The sequence below is a fragment of the Castanea sativa genome, chromosome 1 (assembly GCF_040712315.1).
Source record: "Castanea sativa cultivar Marrone di Chiusa Pesio chromosome 1, ASM4071231v1".
Taxonomy (NCBI): Eukaryota; Viridiplantae; Streptophyta; class Magnoliopsida; order Fagales; family Fagaceae; genus Castanea; species Castanea sativa.
Genome location: NC_134013.1, coordinates 86806932 through 86831556, shown reverse-complemented (window position 1 = coordinate 86831556; position 24625 = coordinate 86806932). Strand labels below are relative to the sequence as shown.

At 35.2% G+C, this 24625-nt stretch overlaps 1 protein-coding gene across 1 annotated transcript in view; it reads right to left on the bottom strand.

The window, feature by feature from the left end:
* Positions 1–1179: 1179 nt before the first annotated feature.
* Positions 1180–24625, bottom strand: part of LOC142618800 (phosphatidylserine decarboxylase proenzyme 2-like) — a 30458-nt gene continuing 7012 nt past the window's right edge. Inside the window, exons 8-21 of the mRNA XM_075791829.1 lie at positions 23334–23417; positions 22843–22934; positions 22020–22175; positions 21710–21794; positions 14730–14841; positions 13556–13656; positions 6870–6917; positions 6569–6715; positions 4056–4151; positions 3877–3951; positions 3688–3780; positions 3135–3221; positions 2953–3003; positions 1180–1501 (exon numbers count right to left, since the gene is read on the bottom strand). Of these exons, the coding sequence (XP_075647944.1) occupies positions 1352–1501; positions 2953–3003; positions 3135–3221; positions 3688–3780; positions 3877–3951; positions 4056–4151; positions 6569–6715; positions 6870–6917; positions 13556–13656; positions 14730–14841; positions 21710–21794; positions 22020–22175; positions 22843–22934; positions 23334–23417 (1377 nt within the window). The 3' untranslated portion in view covers positions 1180–1351. The remainder of the gene's footprint in view (positions 1502–2952; positions 3004–3134; positions 3222–3687; positions 3781–3876; positions 3952–4055; positions 4152–6568; positions 6716–6869; positions 6918–13555; positions 13657–14729; positions 14842–21709; positions 21795–22019; positions 22176–22842; positions 22935–23333; positions 23418–24625) is intronic.

Genomic DNA, 24625 nt, shown 5'->3' with positions numbered 1-24625 from the left:
CACTCTCTCTTCGTAGTTCTGCAATTTGGTTTAAGAGTCGCATCTTTAAATTAGTTTGTGCCACAAACTTGTTTGGAAGTTCTATCTTTGGTTTGTGCGCAATTCATATTTGGTATTTTGTGAAATCTTTGATTCATTGGTTTGGTTAATTAGAGAGAAATCTCTTTGATGCATGGTGTTGTGCAAGCCGCAATCCCCTAACCTTTTTTATTTGTAAGAGACAAGTATTTGGGTGTATCTAAGACTTGTGCTTGTAAGAGTGACTCTACGCTAAACTTATATTCTCCCAAGTTTAATATATTGAAATTTTCTTACGGTGGCATGTGGATGTAGGCCATTGCGAAATCAAGTAATTTTTTTTTTTTGTGTTTTTGGGTTTTTTTTATGCTTAATTTTCTTAATTCTTATTATTTGTTTGGAGAACCTTTTTAAGCCCAAAATATATTCACAATCAATATTAGTAATTTGAGTTTCAATTATTTTACAACATACATAATGCACCTATGTTCTTCTCTTCTTCTTTTTTCTTTTCTTTTTTTAAATGCACCTATGTTTTCATTTCTCACTAGTCAACATTTATGATAAGAGAAAGACCAATGCGCTCAGTTAATCGAATCATGTATTTTAATTTGGGAATTTTTTCCCCTCAGTAGTCATATATTATAATCTAGACATTTTTTTCCCCAAGTGTTTAAGGAGGAGAGAGTAGAAGAAGGTAATTATTGACCTGACATTACACTTCACACTTATGGCTGAGTGTTTCGTAGAAGGGTAGAAATAAAAGGGTTTGCTTTAAAATAGGTCAATGGTGTTGGGGAAATCCAAGATCACAGACCTGGTCGTTCTGGCCTTGGACGGTGTATAGGAACTATGAAGGGGTAATGGAGGGCAAGGGCAGAAGTTATAATATTGGTAGATTTGTTGAGTTGGAGTTTTAAAAGTTGAGTTTGCTTGTGTGTAATTTTTTAATGTCACGTCACTGTTCTGTTAGACACAAGCAAAAAATACTAACAAAAGTAAAATGAGGAACCAATAAAGCTTATTTTTAAAATTCAAGGGACCAATAGCGTTCATTTAAAATTTCAGGAAACAAAAGCACTCAATAAGTAAACTTTAGAGACCAACTATGTAATTTTGTCTATATAATCAATAAAGAGCCCACACTAAGTACAGATAAGATAATATAAAATGGTTTATTTGTATTAGAATTCACACAAATTAGTGCAAACAATATACATGAAATACTTATATAATATATGGCTTTAATGTGAGTCATATAATATACAAGAACTATCCCCTTAATATAATTTACATGAAACGACCCCTCTTTGGTATCCCAAAGAATAATGTCTCAATCACCTAAATTACAACTTTCCAAATTCGGCAGCCCATTTCCTGATAGTTTCTTTGTGGAGACACCCAACGTCATTCCAACATAAACTAATGTCTCGAGTGATCTGGCGCTATTTGATAGAAGGTCCTCGTCTATCTCAATCGCACCCTGCATAAAAATCCATAGGTTAAGCTAAATACTTACAAAAGTTACTGATATTATATATAGCACCACCAAATTTGATCATTGGTAGAATGAGCTTTCATAAGAGCAAAAATTCTGCATATGCAGTTTGGTTTTATGAGCAAATAGCACAAAATTTTGCTCTTTAAATACTCTGTTTAAGATTTTATTTTCTAACCCGTTGTAGAATTTAATCTTAACCATGAAATGGATTTACTTCAAATAGAAGAGGTTTTCCTATGTTACAATCAAAAACCCCAGGGAAATTTTGTTAAAGTGTTAAGTATTACACAGATACACTCAAAACCTCAACAACAAAAAAAAACCCTCAAAGGGGTTCCATGTTTTAGAGAAAAGGAATTTTGTGTATTTTTCCCTATAATTTATAGACCCCTAATTAAATTAGGAAATTAGATAGGAAAAGGATAAAAGTTTCCAAAAATATCTACCAGATTTAAATCAACCTTGTCCTAACAGGTAGACAAGGATTCTAATTCTCATTTTAGATCTATACTTGACATAGTGACATCTATTACTGTGTCAGTTATTCCATACTGATGCATCAAGCAAATCACCCAAAAATAAATGAGGGTAAGTAAAATAAATTAATTACAAAAGTAATTTCTAACATTAGACAAGTGACATGCAAATATTATACATACAAAATACGTGGCATATCAATAACTCTCTAAACTAAATATAAATGCAAGGAAAACATTACTGTCTAAAAGTTGCACCACAGCTTATTTTTACTACTGTTCAGCTATTTTTTGCTACTAACTATACTATTTCAGCTGTTTTTTAGCTTTATCTACATTAATAAGCTGAAATTGAAAACTTTTTGCTGAAAGTATTATAGATAAAACTAAAAGATAGCCGAAATAGTACAGTAAGACCTATAAATAGTACCAAAAAGTACAATGGAACCCAAAAATAATAGTAAAAATAAGCTGAATAATAAAAAAACAAGTTGGTTTTTTAAGCCAATGTCAAACGCAACCTAATTATGTTCCCGGAACTAAGCCATCTAGGCCTTTGTAGCAAATTCATTAACTTTGAAGAAATTTATTTACCAAATGTGCAAATAAAATGGAAAATAAACATCAGTCTATAAACTAGCAAAATCAGTCCACATATACAAGAATTCTGCATTTTCCAAGAGTTGAAAATTAAGGAAAATACTCATTTCAAGCTTATTTATGTAAATGAACATGTGCTTCAGCAAGAATTTTCTTGCCCCATTTGTGTATTAAATAAAAATTTAAAACAAAGAGTAAGACTAGAGAACGAGCATGGTTCTAACAATGAACAAATGAATTGCGATAGCTAAATATGCCAGATGCCTTAGAAAACCAAATGTTGATCTTTTTAAAGATATAACATTAAATGAATTAGAAAATTTAGAGGTAATATATTAAAATCCAATCAATTAATACCTTCTCAAAAACACAAATAACTGTGCTTCCACCAAATGAGAAATATCCAAACTGCACATTAGAGGATGAAATGCCAATCAGAAGCAAAGAATGCATACTTCAACATTAACAATAAAAATGAGTCATAAAAACAATAATAATAAAATAAATATATAAAAGGCATCAATTTATGAATCAAAAACCTCATCTCCCTTCCTGACATGATCACCCTTTTCCTTTGAAAAGCTGATGCTGCCAACCATAGTTGCTCCAATTGCAACAAAAGCCACCTGTTTAAAATTTTATTCAAAAGTTCTCATGTAGTCCCCCATATTCGCAAATGATAAAGTGTTGGTCCTATCCTATAAAAAGCACAAGAAAGGGCACAACTCCTGTACATGGGATGTACACCAGAAATGCAAAGTAAACTAAAAACCTAACTTCTAAAATTTAAGAGATCTCAGAAATCAAACAAAGATATAACAAAAGTCTTTTGTGCAAGTCAATAGAACAACCACAGTATTAGGCATCACCAACATTACTCCAAAGAGAGAAAACATAAACACCATGATTGTCTAGTGCCAAACAATGAAGAAGATGATGCCTGATGATTTAATATTTCATGCAATAATACGTATATCAAAATAACTTGAATTGCATAGAACATTACCAGAACTGACGTCTGAAGAATCACTTAGTTTTATCATCATGTATCAAGAGACAAATTGAATAAGACAAATGATTGCACTGACAAACCTTTCCAAAATCTGCAGTCGAAATAATTGATACAACTCGCTTATTCTCAGTGAAGACATTACAATACTTGCTATTGACAGCAATGGGGTTGACCTAAGGAAAAAAAAAAGGGGGTAAGAAAATCTGAAGACGAACATGAAACAAATGGCAATTCAAACAAGGATTTATAAGATAGATTTGTCAGCATACTGTATATAAGCATCCAGGTATATTTACGAACTGCTCAATGGTTCCAGAAACTGGAAAATGGAAACGATGATAATCCTGAAATAATTGATAGGTGAGGAAGTTTGAAATTTGAAATTAGACTAAATTAAGTTTTAAAACATCCATGGTACAATGTATTAAGGCAAGAGTATGAAGAATACCTGTGGTGCCAAACGAAATATCACCAATGGTCCATCAATAAAAGCACTGGAACTTACATCTTGCCCCAACAGGCCTTGAATTGAAAACTTTCGACCCTATAAGTAACCAATGATAATCCTGGGGTGAACAATATTGACCAACACATGAATTTAAAATGAAAATGTATTAAGAATAAGGACTTGGAATATTGCAATTTTAAAGAACACAACATTCCAGTTTCTAGGTGATTTATATCAAAAGTAGGTTGGCCACTGTATAATTTTTTTAATATAATGTCAGCTACCACGTCATTAAAAAAATGCCACCTCATCGCTCTATTAGCCACTTACACAAGAAAATTAATAGAACTAGACGGAGAGACCAATAGCTCATTTTTTAAACTTTAGGGAATAAAGAACTCATTCAAAACATCAGGGACTAAAATTGCTCAACATGTAAACTTTATAAACCAACAATGTAATTTTGCCTTTTGTTTATAATATTCATCTTTTTCCCCCTTACTGGCCCTGTTAAAGGCTGAAATGTATGTAGTATGGTATCAGACAGTCAGTTGACTCCCACAAACTTATTTAGAAAAGAGTTGATCCATGGAAGAAAATAAGAGCTCTTACAAAAATTATTGGTAGTTTTGAAACCCCTAAAGGGTATTAGGGACAGCAAAACTTGTCTTCAACATGTACTTAGGCTATTGTGCTTTAGGCTACTATCACAATATATATATATATATATATATATATATATATATATATATATATATGCACACACACATATATTAACTGGATCAAGTTACACTAAGTGTAAATCTTTATGAATATTACACCACTCAATAACTTTTTATTGGATTAATATTTCAAAATCCCTACTGTTGGATTATATGTTATCATTATTTTTAACACACACATCAATTTTTGTTAATCAAATATTATTTACTATTTGATCAATAAACTCATGTTTTGTATGTATCTAAAATTTTATAATTAGAAAAATAAAATAATAAAAAACCCTTAAGATTTAAACACTTTATAGATGAGAGATATTGATTTTTGATCATCTTGAAATTTTACAAGTGAAGAAAAGTTATAAGGAGAAAATATAATCTAACAGTGAATTTATCAAAAAACACATCCAATAAATAAATAAAAAATTAAGGTGCAACATTGTTAAAAGTTACACAGAGTAACTTGAGAGTTGAGCCTGACCTATATATATATATATATATATAAAGTAATTGTAATTTATTAAATTTGAAAAAGTGTATACATGAAGTATACAGAGTAGAAAACAAAAAGAAACAAAAGAAAGAAAGGCAAGCTATAGGGTTAGCTATTAGTCTAAAAACTCCATCAGAGAAAAGGTTGAGAGAGTAAATGAGAGCGTCGCCCATTTGAAGAGAGTTTTCAAGAAAAGAAACTTGAGTTTCAGTATACACAGCTCCTTCCCCTCAAATGTCCGCTGATTTATTTCTCTCCAAAGGCACCATATACAGGCTGGCCCTACCCCCATACAGTTCCTACCTACAACACCTTTTCATTCCACTTCAAGACTCCATCATAGCATTGACTGAACCCAAGCAATCCCAATGGCATAGAAGAACAGAAATTGACATAAATTGTAGTTAAAACCAATCTAGACACCAAATACTTCATGTGAATCACATCATATTTTGGTACCAAATAACTCTTAAAATTACTTTAAAGCTTTATAGCAAATAAATAGAATTCAATGAAGAGTGATCATTTTGTAAGTTTTTTATCACCAAAATACCACATGGTGTACATGTGATGGGTATTTTAGTGCGCAAATAAGTTTTAGATGCTGTTTGGTCAATTTTTCGTTAGTCGTAATTTATAGTTACTCTTTGAAGGGGTGAATTGAAACAATTTTAAAAATTCAGGTTTCAATTGAAACTATTTAAAATCTAGGGTTTAATTTAAAATTAACCCCAAACTTACAAGGGGAATTATGTGATTTTCCTAGTAAATAATCTGCTGAAGACAGATTTCATTGCAGTTACAATAGGCGGGATGCTCTCATCATAAAGTCAGCATGATTCTTCTGCTAATGTTACTTTTTTTTTTTTCTTTTATAAGTAAGCTGCTAACATTACTTGTATTAAGTGATCAGGTCAATCTAGTTCATGTGGACAATAAGTAGGTGGTACATGGTACCAAATGTCCCCTCCTCCCTCCCTCCACCCTCGACTTTAGAGCTGAAACAGAAAAGTTTCACTCTTATACATAGTGCAAACACCAGCACTTGTAATCTATCATATGTGAGATTTAGTCATGAAGGTTCAAGCTAGATTGGCATCATTGTAATGTATAATCTACATTGCGAGTTCAGTTGATTAACTTGTAGACTTCATTAAACCGGGTTTTGTGTGTCAACATTCCAAATCGTCAACCTTCAAATTTAAACTGAAATATCTGTTACCAAATGTGAGAACAAGAAGCACTAAATGATCTTTGGAAATTTTCATGGGAAAAATTCCAATAGAAAGTGCAGGAAGTACCTTAATCCAAAATCTTAGACTTTCATCAGCAGATTTAAATGCCATTAAACGGCTATCAGCTGCACATACAGCAACATCATCACGTTCCATACAGGCAATTGGCCTTGCACCAGGCTTCAACTCTCTTATGAAAAACTCATTGAAAGTCTGCATGCAAAGTCTCAAAAATTTATGTAACTGAGAGATCAGAACAAAATCCAAGTGTGCAAATAAGGGGAAGATATTACAAGAAAGAAGCAGAGGCTTTATTTGCATGCAACAATATAACGAAATTCAGTTTGTTATAAAAGTCCTGACCTACCTTGAAATGTTCCAGAGGGTATTTGACTTCTGCCAAATTGATTTGATCCTACAGCACAATAGTTAAAGCATATCATTTATAAGAGGGTGTAGCTCAATGCATGTGATCTCAGCATATGAAAAGTGCACACTAATTCATTCAAAATTTTAGACATTACAATACAAAGGAGTCAAGAACAATAATTTTAATATCGATTTAAGGAGATAGCTAAAATATGTTTAAGGACCAACATGATAAACAATCTAGAGCATTCCATCCACAACCTGATATTTCTTTTTTTTATGCAAAGAAACCATCAATAGATGAAGAAATGATATATTCCTTTTATTTTATTTGGCTGAATGAAAGAAATGATAAATCTTCCTATCACCTATAACATATTAGTATAATCCAATAAGACATGAAAAGAAACAGGATTGATATTATCTTCAGAAGTTACATATTACTCAGGAAAGAATCAATGGTCTTCGGGTATACTGACTTAACTATGTGTACATCTGATATCACCAAGAGTATAATAATTAGAATTGGTCTTGAATCTAGTAACACAAGGGATGGACCCAAACTGACATGCGTAGTCAAATCTAGCTAGAGCATAACACCTAGGAAAACTCAGAATTGCACAAGACAAAAAGACATAATTTCCAATGCCAGAAATACTTCAACAGAGTGCTTGCATTGATTTGGACAACTGTAATTCTCGAATCCTCCCCACGTATAGAGATGCAAATCAAATTAAAATTTCAAATCTGGAACATCATCTACATGCAGAGAACACACCTCAAATGTAATAATACTATCTTTTTATAAAATATATTTAGAATATTACTGCAAAAGAAAGGATTTGGCATATTAATGCAGGAGCATAACCAAATGTTATTTCAATATTTCATTTTAAATTTTCAGTGGATAATTTCAGATTATAACCTAGTTATTTGTTTAGTTTGGATTGGTATCTGAGTTTGGTTAGGATTAGTTGTTCATCATTATCCTTTGTTTACGATTATCAGATTAATATTTGAAATTGTTTAGAATTATCAGATTAATATTTGAAATTGTTTAAGATTTGTTTAGGAGATTGAGAAGCTTACTCTTTTAGAAGAGATTAGTTGGAGTAGGGTGCTACACTTGAGGGAGGGGGACGCAAGTACAAAAAATTTTCATAGAATGGCTAATTCCAATAGAAGAAATAATGGTATTGAAAGCCTTATGGTTGATGGAATTTTATCTTCTGTTCAAGGTATGATTGCTGATTGTATTACTCAATCCTTTATGAATTTATACTCGGAGCAGCAAGTTCTTCGACCTTTTCCAGAAGTTTTGGTATTTCCTAGGATATCCGGTGATAATGCTGATTGGCTAGATAGACCCTTTGAGGAGGCAGAAATTCTTTATGAATTTATACTCGGAGCAGCAAGTTGTTCGACCTTTGCCAGAAGTTTTGGTATTTCCTAGGATATCTGGTGATAATGCTGATTGGCTAGATAGACCATTTGAGGAGGCAGAAATTTTTGATGTAATACAAGATTTTAATGGTGACAGCTCCTGGACCAGATGGGATTCCAATGGCCTTCTTCCAAGCATGTTGGGATATTCTTAAAACTGATCTTATGGCTGTTTTTCACCATTTTTTTGCTAAAGGTCAGTTTGAGAAAAGCTTGAATGCTACTTTCATCACTCTCATCCCTAAAAAAAATCCCGCAATTGAAGTTAAGGATTTTCGCCCCATTAGTCTTGTTGGGGGGTTTATAAAATCATTGCTAAGGTCTTAGCCACTAGACTCCACACTGTCATGGAAGATATAATTTCTTCTTCACAAAATGCTTTTGTGAGGAACAGGCAGATTCTTGACCCTGTGCTTATTGCTAATAAATGCCTCGACAGAAGAGTGAAAACTGGTTTGGCAGAGTTACTTTGCAAATTAGATGTTGAGAAGGCTTTTGATCATGTCAATTGGGGTTTTCTTATGCAATTACTAGAATGGAGGGGGTTCTCTGCTAAATGGAGGCAGTGGATATTCTTTTGTATATCTACAGTTCGCTTCTCTATTTTGATAAATGGCACTCCTTATGGGTTTTTTCAAAGCTTCAGGGGGTTGAGACAAGGTGACCCATTGTCCCCTTTGTTGTTTGTCTTGGTGATGGAAGCCCTTGGGAGAATGTTGGATAAGGCTGTCCATGATGGTCACATGTCAGGCTTTGGTGTAGGTCGGTTGGAGGGAAGATCTTTGGAGGTGTCACATCTGCTCTTTGCGGTCGACACTTTAATTTTTTGCGATGCAGATTTGGATCAGGTTTTGTTTCTCCGTATGATTCTCACTTGGTTTTAGGCGATTTCCGGTCTAAAGATAAATTTGGGCAAATCAGAGCTGGTTCCTGTTGGTATGGTGCATAATCTTGACATATTGCTGAATGTACTTGGTTGTAAACAAGGTACCCTTCCAATGAAATATTTAAGCTTACCTTTGGGAGCTAAATGCAAAGATAAGACAATTTGGAACCCAATTCTGGAGAAGATAGAACGGAGATTAGCACGATGGAAAAGTTTGTACTTATCCAAGGGAGATAGAGTCACTTTAATTAAAAGCACTCTATCTAATTTACCCACTTATTTTCTATCTTTATTTCCTATTCCTGCTTCTGTGGCTAACCGAATTGAGAAATCCCAAAATTCCACTTGGTTCTTATGGGGTGGCATTGATGATGAACCAAAATTCCACTTGGTTAAATGGGCTACTGTTTGCACTCCCATTGATTCAGGTGGTTTGGGGATAAGAAATGTAAGACTTTTTAATGAAGCTCTGCTTGGAAAGTGGCTATGGAGATTTGGGATGGAGAAGGCTGCCTTTTGGAGGTAAGTGATAGCCGTGAAATATGGCTGTGAATGGGGTAGTTGGTGTACTAGGCCTATTAATGGTTCATATGGTGTTGGCTTGTGGAAAAATATTAGTCGGGGATGGCCTTCCTTCTCTCGCCACATTCTATATAATATTGGGGATGGGTCAAGTGTGAAATTTTGGCAAGACCATTGGTGTAGTGATACATCCCTTGCAATCAGCTATCCTAAATTGTTTAGATTTTGTCGAGATCAAGAGGTTAGTTTGGCTGATGTTATGAAGTTTGATAACGGAATCCTGTTTTGGGATGTAAGTTTCTTTAGGGGTGTGCATGCTCAGGAACTAGAGGCATTGGCTGGTTTCATGGATACCATATATGGTGTGTCAGTGAGAGGGCTTGGTGAGGATAAGTTGTGCTAGAAATCTGATAGAAAGAAGGGTTTCACGGTTAGGGATTATTACAATCTCTTAGTGGGCCCTAATGACTATTGTTTTCCTTGGAAAAGCATTTGGAAACAAAAGATTCCTTCTAGAGTAGCTTTCTTTGTTTGGACTGCTACTTCAGGAAAATGCTTAACGATTGACAATTTACGAAGAAGGAAGGTTTGGGTATTGGACTGGTGCTATACGTGCAAGTGTAATGGTGAATCGGTTGATCATCTTTTTCTTTATTGTTCAGTTGCAATGGATATCTGGGCTATGGTATTCGGGTTTTTTGGAGTGAGCTGGGTTATGCTGCAATCTGTAGTGGGGCTTCTAGCATGTTGGCAAGGAAGTTTTGGCCGCCATCGAAATGGGTATATATGGCTTATGGTTCCCCATTGCTTATTGTGGTGCCTATGGAGGGAGAAAAATAGTCGGTGCTTTGAAGATAAGGAGAGATCCATATCAGACTTGAAGCTATTTTTCTTTAGAACTTCAATGGATTGGTTGGCTGCCTTGCGGAACCAATCCTTTTCATCCTTTCTTAGATTCTTGTAATTTTTGTTCTTGATTGTTTGACCCCTTATACACACCCTGTATACTAGGGTGTTTCACCTTTTTGAGATCAATAAACTTTTACTTATCAAAAAAAAGATTTGTTTAGGAGAGTTTATCCTTATCTTTGTGATTCCTGGAAGCTACATATAAAGTTCTAGATGATTTCTTTTGTATTCACAGACTATGATTATTATTATTATAATTGAGATTATTTACAGAGATTGCATTGTGTTTGTTTGGTGGTGAATCCAAACACCTTAGGTGGGAAGCCTAAGGCCTACGATAGGACTAATCTAGGTGGGAAGCCTAGGTTGTCCTGCATCAACTTGGTATTCGAGCTCAATTCGATCTATCAAAATTTCAACAACCCAAAATTTGTCATTCTTTCAACCACTGTCAATCCAACATCACTGTGAACTCCTTTCAAGCCAAACAGGAAACATCCAGCCACTTTGATCAACTCTACAGCCCAACCAGCAGTACAACCCACGATCATCAACACTCCAAGCATGTCTCACAAGATCTTTGCAAATTACCACCAATCAAGCCATTATCTGCTCAGAAACAAAGAACCCAAATTCCACCACAACCCCAGCCCGTCAGATCAAGAGAAAGAGAGTTTGAAAGTCAACAAGCAGCTGCCGATGTCACTATTGGAGCAACGCCATCAAGATCCGCCATCACCGATCTCTCCATGCCGCTTCAAGAAGCTCGGAGTTCCGCCACCAGCCACCGAGATCTGACTTGCAAGTTTCGATCTCCACCTTTGAGTGCCGCCACTAACCATTGCCAATGAGTTCATGCTGCCTCTGCTTTGAGGGACCCAGAGAAGCTTTCATGACTGCACTCTCTAAAGTTTCTTCTTTCTTAGTTTACTTTGAACTTCTTTCTTTAGTTTCGGTGTTTTAATGTTTGACGTGCTACTATTTGGTAGATATTAGTTTTATATTGTAGTTCTTTCTTTATTGTATTTCAAAAAAAAAAAAAAAAAAAAAAGAAGTCAAAGGCAGAAAAGTTCCAGCAAACACTAGAGTTCACTTACACGCCACGCTCATCAAGCCCCACATAATGATCAGTACAGAGCACCAGCCAAAGCCCAGATTACCAAGCCCATGCTCATTTCAGATTGTTGAAAGTCCATTCCAGTGAATCATGGTAGTCTCAGAAGCACCAATATTTGATGGACGTCCAGATCCATGGACCTTCATTAATTGGTTAGATGAGATTGATCAAGTATGTCTGCCAGATGCTAATAAGATTAGGTTTGCCAGGTTGAAATTGAGAAGTAGAGCTAGAGACTTTTAGCATAGTATTGAGAATAATCTCAAAGGAAGAAGCAAGCCTGCCATAACTAATTGGAATGAAATGAAACAAATACTTAGAGAGAAATATGTTCCCCAATGCTATCAAGAGAATTATCAACCTCAATCTTCTCATGGGAATTTTCTACACCACAGAGACAGTATTCCGCAAGAAAACACCTCATCCTTCCATCAAGAACTCACCGCCATAGCTCAAGACTTAAGAAAAATAATAAAGGTTTTGCCACACTCTTCTACTCAAAAAAAGGATGCTCAGGTTCCACCAAACACTAATGTTGAAATAGAGGTACAAGTGCCAATAGATGATGTTTCAATATTCATGCAGCAAGAAGAACCTATTATAGAGTCTACACAAGAAGAGAAATTTCAACAAGTGAGCAAAGATTTAGAGGGTGCACTTGATGTGGAGGTTGATTCTGATGAAAGTGCTTCTGAGCCCTTCATGATACATGAGGTTGATGAACATCTACAGGTTGATGAAGTCCAAAAGGTTAATACTATGGTTCAAGATAAAATTGTGCCTGTTCCACACATTGATTTTTGTTTCCAAAGGAGTTCTATGGTGTCATGGAATTGAAGCACCAAAGGGTGATTTCTTGTTCCTAGGGTGATTTCTAATCTGAAGGAAGTATTAAGCACCAAAGTCTTAATTCTTCATCACTACAAAAATCGAGGTCGAGTTTTCTTAAACCAGGGGAGTAAAATGCAGGAGCATAACCAAAAGTTATTTCAATATTTTGTTTTAGATTTTCAGTGGATAATTTCATATTTTAACCTAGTTATTTGTTTAGTTTGGATTGGTATCTGAGTTTGGTTAGGATTAGTTGTTCATCATTATCCTTTGTTTACGATTATCAGATTAATATTTGAAATTGTTTAGGATTATCAGATTAATATTTGAAATTGTTTAGGATTTGTTTAGGAGAGTTTATCCTTATCTTTGTGATTCCTGGAAGCTACATATAAAGCTCTGGATGATTTCTTTTGTATTCACAGACTATGATTATTATTATTATTATTATTGAAATTATTTGCAAAAATTGCATTGTGTTTGTTTGGTGGTGAATCCAAACACCTTGGGTGGGAAGCCTAAGGTCTACGGTAGGACTAATCTAGGTGGGAAGCCTAGGTTGTCCTACATCACATATGCTGTTCCTAGGGTGTGAATTGATGCATTTTTTGTTAATTTAGGGCCAGTTAGGGATGGCTTCAGCTTTCTAAAAGCTGCTACTTGGAAAAGCAACTATTGGACTGTCTCTTAAGAGCAGCCTAAAAAGCTCACGCTGCTTTATAAAATCCACGAAGAGTGGAAGCACCCCTAGGTTACCAAACAGCATAGAGGTAATTTGTGATTATTAAAATCTTAAGCAACCTTAGAGCAGCCTCACCTAATAGATCCTCATTTGTGATTGAAAAAGTGTAGCTACATCATCTTTCAAATTCATATCAGTCAAAACCAAATTATCACAATCTAAAAGTACTTTAAGAAAGTCAAATTCAGAACAAAGAATTATCAAAAATATCATTGAGTAATAAATGCTACATGCCTTAAAAGATTCAACAAACTTTGGTATATCTTTAGTAGATTCAGTTGAACTCATTCGCCTCCCCTGCTTTTCGGAGATGCTCTGTAAGAGCTCCTTTGCCCCTGTGACAATATGGTGCAGCAACATAATTTACATACAGCAGAATCACACTAGAAAAAATGAAAAAGTCATTAAAAAAAAATTTTTAAAACCCAGAAATAACATTAGGCTAATAAACAAATGCTCAACTTGTTTTTTTTTCTCCAAGATCAATTCAATCAAGCATAAAATACAAGCCCTACAGACAATGATTAAGTAAATACTGCAGTTTTCTATAGTTGCTCTTGAGTATATGCATCAAAAAGCATTCAAAAGAACTTTTTGTCATATTCTTAAGAAATAACTTAACCTATGTCACTGCTTAATGTCATATTTTTTGCTCATAGGCTATCTCCCAATCCTAAACAAAGGTGGGCTGCAAATTTAGTCACTTCATTTGAATGGATCCATACAAATACACATCGGAGCAACCCATACTAGCAACATCAAGCCCCTAATGGAGTGAAAAATGGGTAAAGGTTAGCCAGGGCATTTTCTGTAAGTGATGCACTACATCGACGCCAGGGTTTAGTGAGAAATGGGAAAAAATTCCTAGACTTAGATGGATAGGTGTGGGTAAAGAAATTAGTCCAAGAGAATAAAATTTGTATAGGCACTTAGAATAGACTTTAACAGGGAAACTCATGGAAATAGTAGACAAATGATTGGGATTTGGGAGGGGGGGGGCAATGAGAATATGTTTTGAGAAATTAAAGGTAGCAAAAGGACAGGATGAGAAAAGCCCACACTCATGGGTTTTGTGAAATTAAAGATTAACAACTGCATCAGAGAGCAATCAATACAAAATTAAGACATGAAGGTAGTGCTTGGACTGAAAATTTGGAAGACATAGTAGATTATCACTCCCAATTAGTCAGTACTAAGGCTTAGTAGAGTTCAGTTAAATACTTAAGTGGAAGACTATCAATAGTTATTTCATAGAGTTTATTGGGCAAACTAACAGAATTATATAAACAGGTCCCTAACCGTCCAGATAAGGATTCATTGAATTCCTGAGAGAGGTTCAGACAATGTACATATTCTACAAGACTAAAACTTGTTTTTAGAATTGACATTTCCAGCTTTCACACAATACCTGTGTCCATTAGGCCCAGCCCAAATTTTGACTGATAGATAGCTCTCATTGACAAGACAATCTTTCCATTAATTAATTCTTCCACAAGCCTCTTTGTCCTCCGATCAAACACCTATAACAATACACTATTAACTGACAGATAAAGTATATGAGAATAACTAGAAGTTTTGAAACTAAAGAGATGTAAAGAAATGATACCAATGGCATCATTGCTGAAAGCATTCCAGAATTACAATATGATTGATACTCTTACCCATTCTTTTTCACATATTACCAATATAGCTTGATCGTGGTTATATCCGCAGAAAAACTTCCTATATCTTGTGATGAGGTACACAATAATGTATCATATTAAAATATGATATATGTGGTTGATGAATCTAGTTGAATGGGTCTATTTTGGAGATGACTTGAGAGCCTATAACATCATTTTTTACCTCTCCAGTTTTCTCCCTTTTTTTTTCATAACTGCAAATTTTTTATCTAACTTTAAAGTTTTTTTTTTTTTGATAAGTAATAAGTTTATTGATGTCAAAAAAAGGGGAACACCCTAGTACACAGGGAGTGTACAAGGGTTGAAACAATCAAGAACAAAAAGTACAAGAATCTAAGAAATCAAGAAAATATAAAAATGATTGGTTCCGCAATATAGCCAACCAATCCATTAAAGTTCTAAAGAAAAATAGTTTCAAGTCTGATATGTATCTCTCCTTATTTTCAAAGCACCGACTATTTCTCTCCCTCCAAAGGCACCACAATAAGCAATGGGGAACCATCAACACTATATACCCATTTTGATGACGACCAAATCTGTCTTGCCAACATGCTAGAAGCTCCATTACAGATTATGGCATAACCCAACTCACTCCAAACAAAACGAAGGGTTTAATTATTTGGGGAGCAAACCATGTTCCTGTAAAGTCCCCTCAGGGATAAATGAGTTTTTTTTTTTTTTTTAAATTGATGAGGAGATGATATGTTCGGGTATTCTACACTATTTTGAAATAGTAATTGATCCAGTCTTTCTTTCTAACATTGTTTTATGGTGATCAGAGTTTTACTCATCTACGAAAGCTGAGATCTCTTTTTTGGAATTTGAAATCCAAAATTAATATTTTTTTTTCTATCATATGATTATATTAGCAATATTGTCAATAACCTTGAGGAACCTGCATTACTCTGCAGGTAAGACCAAGGGCAGCTTTGTTGATTTGGACACTGTTCTATTTGTGTTTCTTATCATTTTTTCTATTTAAGATTGATGGATTATTTGTATGGTATTTTTAAAGATGGATGATTTTAAATTAAATTTCAATAACAATCAGTAATTAAAACTTCATGTTTCAGAAGACAAACTGACAAACATGACAATGTAAGTGTAGTGCAAGACATATATTGTTAAATTTGTATCGATGCAATCGATTAAGCGTCACTGTAATCATTGTTGCCACATACATGTTAAATTTTTGAAGTTTAAACACACATACAAGCACAAAGGATTTTATTTTTTATTTTTGGATAAAGCATACACACACAAAGGAAACTGATTCATCATACAATGCAAAAGGATGACAACTATAACTGAAGCATAGAACCATGACTACAAAGATGAAAAGCTAGAAAAGGAAACTATTTTTATAAGTTTATTAAAAAAGAGAAAGGTTCTACCCAAGAACTCGAGAAGCATAATTAGAGTACAACACTACAAGAGAATAAAAACAAGTAAAAAAATCTACAAAACTAATTAGAACTCAAGGAGCCTATGAAATCCAAGAAACCCGTGACTAAAAAAGCTATGGACTGCGAAGTCCAATCAAATAAAGTCTTCAGTGGTAGATATTTCAACTTCACCTCTCTTAATTTGTGGCCCTCAAAGCACCAAGCATTACGCTCTCTCCATAAACTTAAAATACCACATGACAAATAATGGAACGAACTGCCACACCCCTTGCCTCTTCTCCCATTCCATCCCTTCCAACACACAATTAAATCTCAAATTGACTCGAGCATTACCCAAGAAACACCAAAAAACCTAAATATCATAGATCACATCTCCCAAGCCACAAAACAACGTAAAATTTAAATGAATTACATCCTCCCCATGACTTTTGCACATGAAGCGCCACTTCATAATAATAATACCCTGCTTCCTTTTGTTATTAATTGTCAAAACCCTTCCCGGAGCCACACACCAGGAAAAGAACGCCACCGTCAGCAGAGCACGGACTTTCCAAATACACTTCCATGGGAAATCCGCCTGTCTACCCTCAGAACATGATAATAACTCTTCATTTGGAAACCTTTGTTTATTGAAGGGAGCCACACCAACTTGCCAGCATTCCCATCCTGGACCTCTGTGACATGAAGATCTTTCAACAACTGTGCCACCACTTGAGTCATATAGCCCTCAATTTATGCTTCCAAATATCTCTTTTTACATGCAAAATCTCTTCGGAACCAAATTTAAGAAGTTCCCATCTAGAAAAAAAAATTTCTAATAAGTAATTTAATTTAGTGAAAGTAAAGACCACCTCATGTAGAAGAAATTTAGCAATCTCATCGTGAGATAAAAGGCCATCACCATCCTTCACAACAAGGGCCAACATCTCCAACAAATTCCACTTCCTAACCCCCAAATCCTCAATCAACTCTATCTTTTACCTTTCTCTATCTTTTACCTTTCCAAAAATTCCTTCAAAACCCTTGATCTACAGCTGATCACAAAACTAGAAGAGCTACTGATTACTTTGATCACCAATTCTTTATTTTCTCACCTGCAAGACTTCTTAAAGCCGCACCAAAGTAAATGTACAATGTGATCACCAGGACTCCATACACTCATAAATCCAATGCCATCTTCCTTTTGCGTCTTGTCACAGAATCTCATTCTCATCTTTTCCATTTTACCTATAACTATTTGCTTAGGCATTAATAAATTAAATAAAAGAAAGTGAAAATTATATTTATTAAGAAAAAAAAAAAAACACTAGCGACTGCTAATACACAGCAGTGGCAAATATAGAGCTTTTTAAGGGCACATACCTTACTGACCCCTCTTAAAACATTTATCATTCAACCAGTTTAAACCTGTAGAATATGCCAAACTAAGACTGGAGACTTAAAAGATCGCAATTTTAAAAATAAGGATTATTTCTTGTTGGGGGCGTTTATAAAATCATTGCTAAGGTCTTAGCCAATAGGCTTCGCACAGTCATGGAAGATATAATCTCAGCATCTCAAAATGCTTTTGTGAGAAACAGGCAGATTCTTGACCCTGTACTTATTGCTAATGAGAGCCTTGACGATAGAGATTGAAATCTCATTTGCCAGGATGACAATGCAAATTAGATGTTGAGAAGGCCTTTGATCATGTAAACTGGAGATTTCTTATGCAGTTGTTAGAAAAGGGTGGTTTCTCTCGCTAAATGGCGTCGGTGGATTTTCTTTTGTATATCTACGAGTTCGTTTCTCTATTACGATAAATGGCTCTCCCTGTGGGTTTTTGAGAGTTCCGGAGTTACGACAAGGAGATCCATTATCCCCTTTGTTATTTGTATTGGTTATGGAAGCCCTTGGGAGGATGTTGGAAAGTGCCCATGATGGTCACATGTCGAGGCTTTAGGGTGGGTTGTAGAGGAAGATCTTTGGTGGTGTCTCACCTTCTCTTTGCGAGATGATACTTTGATTTTGTGGTGCATTTGGACCGATTGTTTCTCCGTATGATCCTCATTTGGTTCGAGGTGGTTTCGGCTTAAGGATAAATTTGGGCAAGTCAAATTGGTTCCTGTTGGTATGGTGCATAATTTGGACTTATTGTTGGCTGTTCTTGGCCGTAAAACAAGGTACTCTTCCAATGAAGTATTTGGGTCTTCCTTTAGGAGCCAAATGTAAGGATAAGGCAATCTTGGAACCCAATTCGGAAAAGATGGAACGGAGATTAGCAGGATGGAAACGTCGTACTTATCAAAGGGAGGTAGAGTCACTTTAATTAAAAGCACTCTATCTAACTTACCTACTTATTTCCTATCTCTATTCCCTATTCCTGTTGATGTGGCTAACCGAATTGAGAAACTACAGAGAAATTTCTTATGGGGTGGCATTGGAGATGAACCAAAATTCCATTTAGTTAAATGGGCTAATGTATGCAGTCCCATTGCTTCAGGGGGCCTTGGGATAAGGAAGATAAGACTTTTTAATGAAGCTTTGCTTGGAAAGTGGCTATGGAGATTTGGGATGGAGAGGACTGCCTTTTGGAGGCAAGTGATAGAGGTGAAATATGGTTTGTGAAGGGGTGGGCTGGTGTACTAGGCCCGTTAATGGTCCATATGGTGTGGGTTTATGGAAAAATATTCGTCGGGGATGGCCTTCTTTTTCTCGCTATATTCTATTTGATGTTGGGGATGGGTCAAGAGTGAAATTCGGCAAGACCATTGGTGTGGTGAGACTTCCCTTGCAGTCCGTTATCCGGAATTGTATAGATTTTGCGAGTAGACAAGGAGGCTAGTGTGCGAGCTTATGAAGCTTGATAATGGAGTTCTCTTTTGGGATGTAAGTTTCTTTAGGGGTGTGCATGCTCGGGAATCGAGGCATTGGTGGTTTTATGGATACTATTTATGGTGCTTCGGCGAAAGGATTTGGTGAGGATAAGATGTCTGGAAACTTGATAGAAAGAAGGGTTTTATGGTTAAAAATTATTATTGTCTCTTAGTGGGCTCCAATGATTGTTGCTTTCCTTGGAAGAGTATATGGAAATGAGAAAATTCCTTCTCGTGTTGCTTTCTTTGTTTGCACCGCGGCTTTGGGGAAGTGCTTAACGATTGACAATTTACGAAAAAGGAAGATTTGGATTTTGGATTGGTGTTACATGTGCAAGTGCAATGGTGAATCAGTTGATCATCTTTTTCTCCATTGTCCGGTTGCAATGGATATGTGGGCAATGGTGTTTGGATTGTTTGGAGTTAGCTTGGGTGATGCCACAATACGTAGTGGGGCTATTAGCGTGTTGGCAAGGCGGGTTTAGTAGTCATCGAAATGGGCATATATGGATGATTGTTCCACATTGCTTATTGTGGTGTCTTTGGAGAGAGAGAAATAAAGCGGTGTGCTTTGAAGATAAGGAGAGATCAATTTCAGACTTGAAGCTATTTTTCTTTAGAACCCTTAGAGATTGGTTGACTGCTTTGCAGAACCAAACATTTTTATCATTTCTTGATTTCTTAGATTCTTGTAATTTTTGTTCTTGACTGTTTAACCCTTGTACACTCCCTGTGTACTAGGGTGTTACATTTTTTATATCAATAAACATCTTACTTATCAAAAAAAAAAAACATTTATCATTCAATCTACTTTCAGCAATTCATACCATATGACCCATAGCTTTCTGCTTAATCACCATCCATTAAACTTCCTACACCCAGTACATAAAGCACTAGACAGAATGCAATCTCAGAAACTCCTGACCCAAAGGAGAGGAGTGAGCATAACTTGGGATACATTAATCAAATTGGACAACAGAAAACTATCTACAGTTATTCCATGACCGATAAAAGTTCCAAATTAGATTGCCACACGTCAAACCTTAGCTGAGAACTTCACCCAATATGCCCCAAATATGACATCCACCTTCTATTTCTTTTTTTGATATTTTGATAGCTAATTGGACAGGGGGGATTTGAACCCTAGCCGTCTCTATTGAAACACAAGTGTCAGTTGAGCTATAAGGTTCTTGGTGACATCCACCTTCCATTTCTAATAATCTCTCAGACATGAGCTGCACCTAGAAGGCCTATATACTCATAACAGGCAACCGATGTATCATGCCATAGAAATTTCAACTGCCACCAAATAGATTCTTCAACTTAAACAAGCATCTCATAAACTTTCTCCAAGCCTAGCAGCAAAAATACCTGGCTTGAGAGTCCATACATTTCTGATTTTAAGTTTCATGATGTGCATCCGTCCAACTGACAAGGATTTTTCTCAAGAACTTTTGGCTTTTTCTCCTACTGTTCCCACTGCTTGCCAATCAATTCAAGCATTAAAATAAATAGAAAGAACTAAAAAGAAAGTGTAGGGGACAAGAAAGATGATGAAAATTTTGAGGGGGAGGGGAGTTTAGCCTATAAAATAGATTGATCAACATCTGTGGCAAAGCTGCCAGGTAAAATTAGATTGAACAAATTTTCAAGTCTAATACTTCATCAACAAGAAATCAAGTTGTTGACTACAATGCTTACATTTTTTCCAAAGAAACCTAATGTTGTAAATGGAAAATATAAAGTACCGTACCATGTCTGGCATTTGTGCTAAAATAAAAAGTTTAAGTCAAGTGTCAGCCATTGACTGCACCACAATGCAACTCCCACCTCATCACCAGCAATATCCCTAAACACCCAGGAGAATGTTGAGATTCTCACCAGAACGTTTTGGGAGGCTTCTCACCAATCTAGTTTGATTCTCATTATTTGCAAAGCTACATGTAAGCAGTTTTTCATATTTTCTTTGTTCACAATTCAAAATGCAGTTTCCTACTTCATTGAGTGAATATTTCTCCATTGAATGCTTCTTTGGTTCCTTGTCTGACAGATTTCATTTTTGAACAATAGTAACAACATTGATACAAGTATAAAATGTGGCTTCTATAAGCATAAGCAATCATGTAAGCTAACATGTCAAAGGTTGGTCTCTTCAGGTAGATAGTTATATTCCAAGCACATTATGATGAGGAAGAAACCATTGCAGTTCAATGTATATGTGAACTTTTAGAATATGTAGTAACCATGCGAACTGCTAAGACAGGAAATTAATCACTAAGATTATCTTTTCTTGTTGCAATAAGGGTTCACAAACAAGGCAGAAAAATGAGGCGATGTCGCCACAAAGAGTTTCATCTCTCAACACTTTTATAATTAACCAATTTTACTCTAATAGAGCAACCTAATGTGTATGAAGAAAAAGAAAAACCAGGAAAGAAAGCATACCACAATATGGGAAGCACTTGCTCCAGAGTTTAACCCAATGTCATATGACGAAAAATGAGCCCATTCACTTAGTTTAAACATCCACCTACAAAGATATAATTTGGCCTTGCAATTTCAACCTTGCCACAGGATTATAATAATGAACATCATACTGAAATAAAGCATAATTAGACTGTATATTCAAAAGGCCAACATTGGCACCCCCCCCCCAGTGCTTTCTCTCTCTCTCTCTCTCTCTCTCTCTCTAAAAAAATAAAACTCAAATTTTACAGAAGGGTCAACAATGAAGTATAAATAACAAGGTTCTCACCCAGATGAAGCCTGTTTATCAGTCAAAAATCCTCCAGTCATGACCTGGTTTCCAGTTCCCTCATCAAAACAGAGGGTCAAATGAATCATAGTGTTTAAGGTATCAGAAACTTCCAGGATCTCACCACAAACAGGGCAGCAATTTATTAGTGGTTCCCTGCAATGCAAGCAATTTAGAATTTATGACTAAGTTACAGGATAGTCAATTACCTACTAATTAAGTGTCAGAGTTCAAGAAGACTGCATGTTTCATACATATGCAATGGGTAAAAATGGGCAGCAGGAGGGTGTATCAAAACCTTATAAGATCCAATATTGTGGAGGTCAAAGAGGAGATTGGGGTCAACAAGAAAAATTTATAAAAATATCAATAATATAAGGGGTATTTTGACAAAACATACAAAATGATTAGTTGTAATAAATGCTTTTTTCTAAAACTATGTGTATTCCTCAAAACAAAAATAATTATGGGAACAAGAGATTACCAATTCAACTTCAAGTGGCAACAAGTCAACAACCAACAATAACAGATATGAAAAGCTAGCCCTCCCTATAGTCTAGATGGGAAACCGGTCCACGTGATATAAAAGATTGAAGAGTGGGAGAGAGAAGATAGTCACATTATCTCTTATGAAATGATGATTATTGAATAAAGAAAATCATGATCATTGACTTACATTATTAAAAATATGAATTCTACCTTGCATATCCCACATAAGAGGTAAAAGAAACAGCTTATAGACAGAGATGGAAGCTATAAATACAGAAAAATATTAGAGCTAAAATTCATGATTCAAACTCATTCCTCCTAATTGAGTAATTACTTTTCTTGTTGAATAGCAAGTAGGTCAGCCAACTCATCCATGCTAACAACATCATCACCATTCTTGTCAGCCGCTTTAAAGAGCTCCTCTTTCTAGTAAGTAAGAAAAAAAAATTATAAGTTAGTAAGCAAGAAAATATTGTTAAGACGAATAAGATTTACAAACCAAAAAAAAAAAAAAACAAATATCATAAGGTGGCAATTTGAATTTGAGGACTTGGAGAACACAACAATCTAGGTCAGTTGAGTTCCCAATAAGATCTACCAAGCACTTAAGAATGAGGATTAGGATTAAAACAAATCCAAACAGCTCATTTTCTACCCCTAATTCAAGGAATTAAACAATACAAGGTATTAAAATGTACTGTTTTAAAATCAGGATTCCAAATCACAATCCAAACTCAGGAAATATAGTAAGCTCGAACTTTATAACAACAACTATAAGGAAAACATATGAAAAGAATTGCTTCCAAAATCAAATAATGTCCAAACCTTGGTAGCTGCTTGTTGATTGCCAAAAGCATTAATTAAGTCTGAAAATTCAGAGAATGAGAGCTTCCCATCTTCATTGTAGTCCTGCAAAGAGTACAAGGGATAAGAATTTGCAATGTTAACTAATGGAGAATCCAGCAAGCTGCTCTTATATTTCCAGGCCTGATAAATATACCTACGTGGTTCAGCAAGTTGTAATCTTTACATCTAAGTTTCAGGACTAGGTGTAAACTTTATGTTAATCAACATTTTAACTGTACTTTTGACTTGATACCTAGGATATTGAGATGGTATCTATAATCTGTCTGGAGAATCAAACAGCATTGAATGAGAGAAAAGCTCGAATTCTATAAATATACAGATAAAAATGTAAAGGTCATACTTTTTTTGATAGAACAGTCTATCTTACCTCTTTTTTATAGTAGAAATATCACCATAAAATAACATCCCTCTACCTCTTTTTACTCCTACAACTTGAATTAAATCACTTCTTCTTATCAATGCATTAATTGATCTCCATTGCACATTACCAAACCATCTTAAGTGACATTCTGTGATACCCAAAATTAATTGGATATTGATTGAGTGTGTATTGTGTGGGGGGTTTTGGATGCCCACATAAGGCCTATACTATGTTGATCTGGGCTTTATAAACACTAAAAGGACCCTCGATTGTGACTAGACTAATCCTTTTGGCATATAGCACAGATGTAGATATCACTTTTACTTGCATTATTAGTTATGGTATCAAAGCCAACTTAGTTCCCATGGCTCAGACACACTACCCCACAAAGTGGCCCTAACAAGGACGTTAGGGATTTAAGTAGGGGAGTTCATGACGTCCTAAATTGATAAGATATCAATTGGGTGTGTGTTGTATGGGTGTGTTATCCGTCTCACATCAAGTATAAACTAGGTTGATATGGACTTTAAAAAAAACTATGGAGCCTCAATTGTTATTAGACTAGTCTTTTTGAGGGTTTTATAAACAACTACAAGAAGCCTCAATTGTATTAGACTAGTCCTTTGGGGTATAGGTTACACTCTCCCTCATCTTTGGCTCAATAGAAGCCACCTATACCATTATACCTTTGAATGGATAACTTTATCCCTTATCTTATCTTTCCTTATTTCCTCATTTTATTTTATTTTTTTGCTAGGTAAATAAAGAGTCTATAGCTAACTCTCTCATTTGGCTATTCATTTGATGAATGTGTTGATTCTTCACACCCGAACATTTTATACCACATACTAGTATTCCTCATCGCTGTCAATCTTAGCAATAAAAATTC